Source organism: Salmo salar, chromosome ssa01, assembly GCF_905237065.1.
Source record: "Salmo salar chromosome ssa01, Ssal_v3.1, whole genome shotgun sequence".
Taxonomy (NCBI): Eukaryota; Metazoa; Chordata; class Actinopteri; order Salmoniformes; family Salmonidae; genus Salmo; species Salmo salar.
Window position 1 is genome coordinate 10,134,523 of NC_059442.1, and position 6,000 is coordinate 10,140,522.

Genomic DNA, 6,000 nt, shown 5'->3' on the forward strand with positions numbered 1-6,000 from the left:
TGCCTATCCTCTCTGGTCTATCACCACTAGGTTCCCTGCTGCCTATCCTCTCTGGTCTATCACCACTAGGTTTCCTGCTGCCTATCCTCTCTGGTCTATCACCACTAGGTTTCCTGCTGCCTATCCTCTCTGGTCTATCACCACTAGGTTTCCTGCTGCCTATCCTCTCAGGTCTATCAACACTAAGTCTGTGCTAAAAGCTTTGACTCAGTTTATCTCACTGTTTGGAATCCCTAAGGTCATTCAGAGTGATCAAGGATCGAATTTCACCTCTAATCTGTTTAGTCAGGTTCTTCAACAGCTCCATATTAAACACAATTTGTCTAGCGCCTATCACGCGCAAAGTCAAGGAGCACTGGAACGTTTCCATCAAACACTTACGTCTTTGTTGAGAGCTTATTGTACTGAGATGGATTGGGAAGAGGGATTGCCTTGGTTACTGTTAGCCGCTAGGGTGGTTTCACAGGAGAGCACGGGTTTCTGTCCAAATGACCTTGTGTTTGGACATAGGGTGCGTGGACTTCTATCTGCCCTCCAGGATGACTGGAAGTCTCCCGAGCCCCTCAGTCCCTGTTATCTTATGTTTGTGATTTCCGGCGACACATGTACGCCACTGGTAAAATGGCTAAAGAGAAGCTATCCTTTTCACAGGGGAGGATGAAGGGCATATTTGATCGGCGAACTGAGCCTCGTCACTGTAGTCCAGGTGACCAGGGTCTTTGTTGGTTCACCTATTCAAGCCAAGTTTCAAGGTCCATATACGTTTGTGCACCAGTGCACTGAGAAAAACTATCTAGTTGCCACTCCAGAACGGAGAAAAGCACACCAACTGTGTCATGTAAATTTGTTAAAACCCTATTATGCACTTTTCTCTGAGACTGAACAGTGGGAGTCTACAGAGAACGGTAAACCTGTTCTTTTGGCCGACACCGTTATTTCCCTGGGTTCTTGTCATGCTAGGTCTGTGCATGGGGGAGGAAGATGTTCCTGGACCCGACAATTACATACTGCAGGGTAGATTGAAAAATTCAGAGACACTGGATGTTTTAGGCAGCCTCTCGCTCATCTCCCTGTTGATGGGCGGGAAGAGATGGTCGGTCTGATTCTGAGATTTCCTGGTTTGTTTTCTGATACACCTACACGTACAAACTTAATAGAACATGATACTGACGTTGGAGATGCTGACCTCATTCGTCAGCGGTTCTAGAGTTTCTTAAGAGAAACAGCGTTGTCTGGATGCTGAGGTCAGGTCATGCTGAAGAGTGACATAGCAGAGCCTTCTTTCTCCAGTTGGGCTTCTCCTTGTATCTTGGTCAGTAAACCGGATGGAACAAACAGATTTTGTACGGACTACCGTAAGGTAAACAGTGTCACCAAGCCAGATTAATTTCTTCTTCCTCGGATGGAGGACTGCATTGATCAAGTCGGAGCAGCTAAATTTGTGAGCAAATTTGACCTGTTAAAGGGCTATTGGCAGGTGCCACTGATGAGTAGGACACGTGAAATCTCTGCCTTTATTACACCCTCTGGTCTGTACTCCTATTCGGTTACGAGTTTTGGCCTGCCACACTACCTGCCACATTTCAGCGAATTATGAACAGGGTTGTCTCCAGTCTGGCCGGGTGCGCTGTTTATCTGGACGATGTATGCAGATACTTGGGAGGAACATCTGTCCCGTATTCAAGCCTTGTTCGACCGCCTAGCTGCGGGTCGCCTCACGATCAATCTGGCTAAATGTGAGTTTGCTCAGGTGACCGTTACATATCTTGGAAAGGTGGTTGGGCAGAGTAAAGGTGGTAGCTAAGGTGGTAGCTATTGACACTTTTCTACCACCAACTATTAAAAAGGAACTGATGTGTTTCTTGGGAATGATTTGGTTACTACCGTAGTTTTTGTAGGAACTTCTCTACTGTGGTCGCTCCCTTGACAGATTTGCTGAAAGCTAAGGCTGTTTACGTATGGTCTTCTCGTTGTCAACAGGCTTTTGAAGATGCAAAGAGGTTGCTTACCTCAACTACGGTGCTGGATGCTCCTCATGTGGATTTGTCATTTACCTTGCAGGTGGATGCTAGTCATGTGGGGGCAGGAGCAGTTTTGCTGCAAGCAGATGTGTCTGGGGTTGAGAGGCCTGTTAGTTTCTTTTCCAAAAAGTGTAACTATTATCAGTTGAACTACTCGGTCACGGAAAAAGAAGCGCTAGCACTGCTCCAGCAGCATACCACCCTGCATCCCACTGCTGGCTTGCTACTGAAGCTTAGCAGGGTTGGTCCTGGTAAGTCCCTGGATGGGAGACCAGATGCTGCTGGAAGTGGTGTTGGAGGGCCAGTAGGAGGCACTCTTTCCTCTGGTCTCAAAAATATGCCAATGCCCCAGGGCTGTGATTGGGGACACTGCCCTGTGTAGGGTGCAGTCTTTCGGATGGGATGTTAAACAGGTGTCCTGACACTCTGAGGTCATTAAAGATCCCATTGCACTTATTGTAAGAGTAGGGGTGTTAAATTCCCAATCTGGCCCTCATGGCCATCTAATCATCCCCAGCTTACAATTGGCTCATCATCTATCCCCTGAAACTATTCCCCAGGTCGTTGCTGTAAATGAGAATGTGTTCTCAGTCAACTTACCTGGTAAAATAACAGTATAAAATAAAATATGGGCGCTACAACACGTCGAGGTGTATGTTGAGTTGGGAGTAGCACCTATAGTTGTCTACACCGACCATCCCTCTCACCTTCTTGAGGTCCATGATGTGTCCTAACCAGAGGATAATGAGGTGGTGTTTATTTTTACAAGCATTCCATCTCGATGTGCGGTACATCCGGGGGACTGATAATGTCGTTGCTGACACGCTCTCTTGTGCGCCCTGTTCCTGAATGTCCACGTGATTGACCACTGTTTTGTGTTTGGTATTGTCCTGTTCTATCGCTCCTGTCTGTTCCCTTCTGGTCTCGTTTTCTTGTTTCCTCTTAAAGGTTGTTTCCTGTGAATGAAGGTTGCTGAGGTCTGGGGAGGACGAGGTTGGCTGGGGCAAGTGGAAGTGTGAACACGTACCCCCCTCATGAATTTGGGACGCAGGCTGGGTCAATTTGGGACGCAGGCTGGGTCAATTTGTTTGTGTGATTGATATGGTGTTCCGGGGTCCTTGTTGGTCCCCGGTTTTATGGGGGGGGTGACGACCCTCCCACTCTGTCTGCCGAATTCCTTCCATTTGCTCTTGTTTTCCTTAATAGGATGTTGGTGGGCGGAGCCGGGAGGATCGTCGGCGAAATGGGACACCTGGGCTCGGATGTGTATAATATTATATATAATAAATATATAATAAAAATACTGAACTATACTCTATGCTCAAAACATTGAAAATTATATAGAGAATCTTTCCAGATCCTTGATATCATTCGGCTACGCTTATGGACTGCCCTCTTCAATTCAAACCACAGGGTTGTAATGGGGTTCAAATCTGGAGATTGGCCATTGCAAAATGTTGATTTTTGTGGTCAATAAACCATTTCTTTGTGGATTGTGCTTGGGGTTATTGTCTTGCTGGAAGATCCACTTGTGACCAAGTTTCAGCATCCTGGCAGAGGCAACCAGGTTTTTGGCTAAAGTTGAGCCATTTCTTTACATTCAGCATCACTACGTCAAGGGAAAAAATAGTATTCTATCTAACAAAGATATCCACATATATTTCAGGATGTTGTGTATCCCTGGGAAAAATCTGAATTAATGTAAACATAACAGTTTGGAAAACATAACTTGTCCAAAAAAAGTGGTCTCTTGGGACAAATTACCCTGGATATTTCTTTGTTGTTGGAAAAAACGGAAGCACATGCAGAAAATAACCTCATACAGACTGTAGAATATGGTGGTGCATCTTTTGATGTTATGGGGCTGCTTTACTTCCACTGGTACTGGAGCCAATGGAATCATGGACTTTATCAAGTAGCAGGACATTTTAGCCAAAAACCTTGTCGCCTTTGCCAGGAGGCTGACACTTGGCCGCAAAGTGGATCTTCCAGCAAGACGATAACAGCAAGCACACATTCAAATCCACAAAGAAAAGGTTCATTGACCACAAAAATCCACATTTTGCAATGGCCAATCTCCGGACTTAAACCCCATTAAAAACATGTGGTTTGAATTGAAGAGGGCAGTCCATAAGCGCAATTGCATGATATCAAGGATTGGGAAAATTCTGTATGGAACAATGGTCTAAAGGTCCCTCCCAATGTGTTCTCCAAACTGATAAAACATGTTAGAAAAAGGCTCAGGGTTGTTATCCTCCCAACGGTAGGGTGCTGGAGTACTGAAAACAGGGTTGTTATCCTCCCAACGGTAGGGTGCTGGAGTACTGAAAACAGGGTTGTTATCCTCCCAACGGTAGGGTGCTGGAGTACTGAAAACAGGGTTGTTATCCTCCCAACGGTAGGGTGCTGGAGTACTGAAAACAGGGTTGTTATCCTCCCAACGGTAGGGTGCTGGAGTACTGAAAACAGGGTTGCCAATTATTTTGACCTCTATTTTTTTGAGGTTTTAAAAAAAATGATTTGTTAAAACAAAATCTCTTTCTCTGAACAATTGTATTAGTATAAAATATAAGTTAAAAAAATATAATTATACAATATAGTTCAGTATTTCTATATATATTTTTTTATTACTCATCTTTATCAAGGGTGCCAATAATTATGGACACCACTGTCTGTTCAACAAGGTCAATAAACGTAATGGATTATGCGATTACAAAACACCTCTCGTTTCTCTAAAGTGTAGGCCGCTAATGGTCGTTAACACTGACACACAACCCTTTTCCATAACATTTTTAGTGACTGAGTTAAAGTTGTGTTGAACCGTTTCTTTGAACGTGGAACATACAATAGGGAATTGATTAGGTTATATTAACCTTTCCACCTGAAGAAATGTTATTCAGACCCTTTAATGATTAGCCGATGCGACGTGTTTGATCTTACGATTTTCCTTCATCTACAGCCGCATGTTACTGTACAGTATGTCAAGAACATTAAATACCATAGCAACATAGGTGACCCCCCACACATCTAACTTAAACCCCTTAAAACAACCCCTTAAAACATACAAGTCACAATTTAAATATATCATTTTGAATATTGCATAGTTTACCCACCTTTCCTGACCCCCTCCTCCTTACAGAGACGTATCCAGGTCACGACACCAATGTAACCAACCGTAATTTGAAGCCATTGTATTTATCAGGAATGGATGGTGGTCCAAAAACACAGTACATCCATCCAGTACTCACACTGCATGATGAGCTCCATCTGGCTCACAGAGACCTATCTGGGTCACGGCACCAACATAAACCAACTGTGGTTCAATTGCATTTCTCAGAAGTGTACTGTAAAAACACTGTACATCCAGAATACTCACACTGCACAGTGAGCTCCACCAGTGCTTCCCGGGGCTTGACGTTGAAGCCGTTGTACTGGCTGGTGGCGCAGCGGTAGGTTCCCGTCATCTCGCGGGACACATTAACGATGCGCAGTGCGCCGTCGTAGCTCTCTGTCTGAAGGCCGCCGTCGGGCATGGGCACCTCTTTGTCGGCCCTCGACCAGAGGATGATGGGCTTAGGCTTGCCGGAGACCAGGCACTGGAGCTCCACCGTGTCACCCTCCTGGACCACCAAGGGGGATTTGTCCCGCGGCACCGTTAATTCCGGGGGGACTAGGAGAGAAAGGGAGAGAGAAACTTTACATTACTTTCAGGGATGTTACTTTAACGGGATGTTATTGTACAGGATGTTACTTTACGTGATGTTACTTTATCATATGATATTTAACGTGATGTTACTTCATCATATGATATTTAACGTGATGTTACTTCATCATATGATATTTAACGTGATGTTACTTCATCATATGATATTTAACGTGATGTTACTTCATCATATGATATTTAACGTGATGTTACTTCATCATATGATATTTAACGTGATGTTACTTTACGTAACTCTACTTTGTGGCAGTGGTTATC

General features: G+C 44.5%; 1 protein-coding gene across 1 annotated transcript in view; it reads right to left on the reverse strand.

Annotated features, from left to right (window-relative positions):
• The window catches only part of mdga2a (MAM domain containing glycosylphosphatidylinositol anchor 2a), a 206,916-nt gene that overhangs the window by 87,992 nt on the left and 112,924 nt on the right, over positions 1-6,000 (reverse strand). Inside the window, exon 8 of the mRNA XM_014210233.2 lies at positions 5,398-5,691. Within this exon, the coding sequence (XP_014065708.2) occupies positions 5,398-5,691 (294 nt within the window). The remainder of the gene's footprint in view (positions 1-5,397; positions 5,692-6,000) is intronic.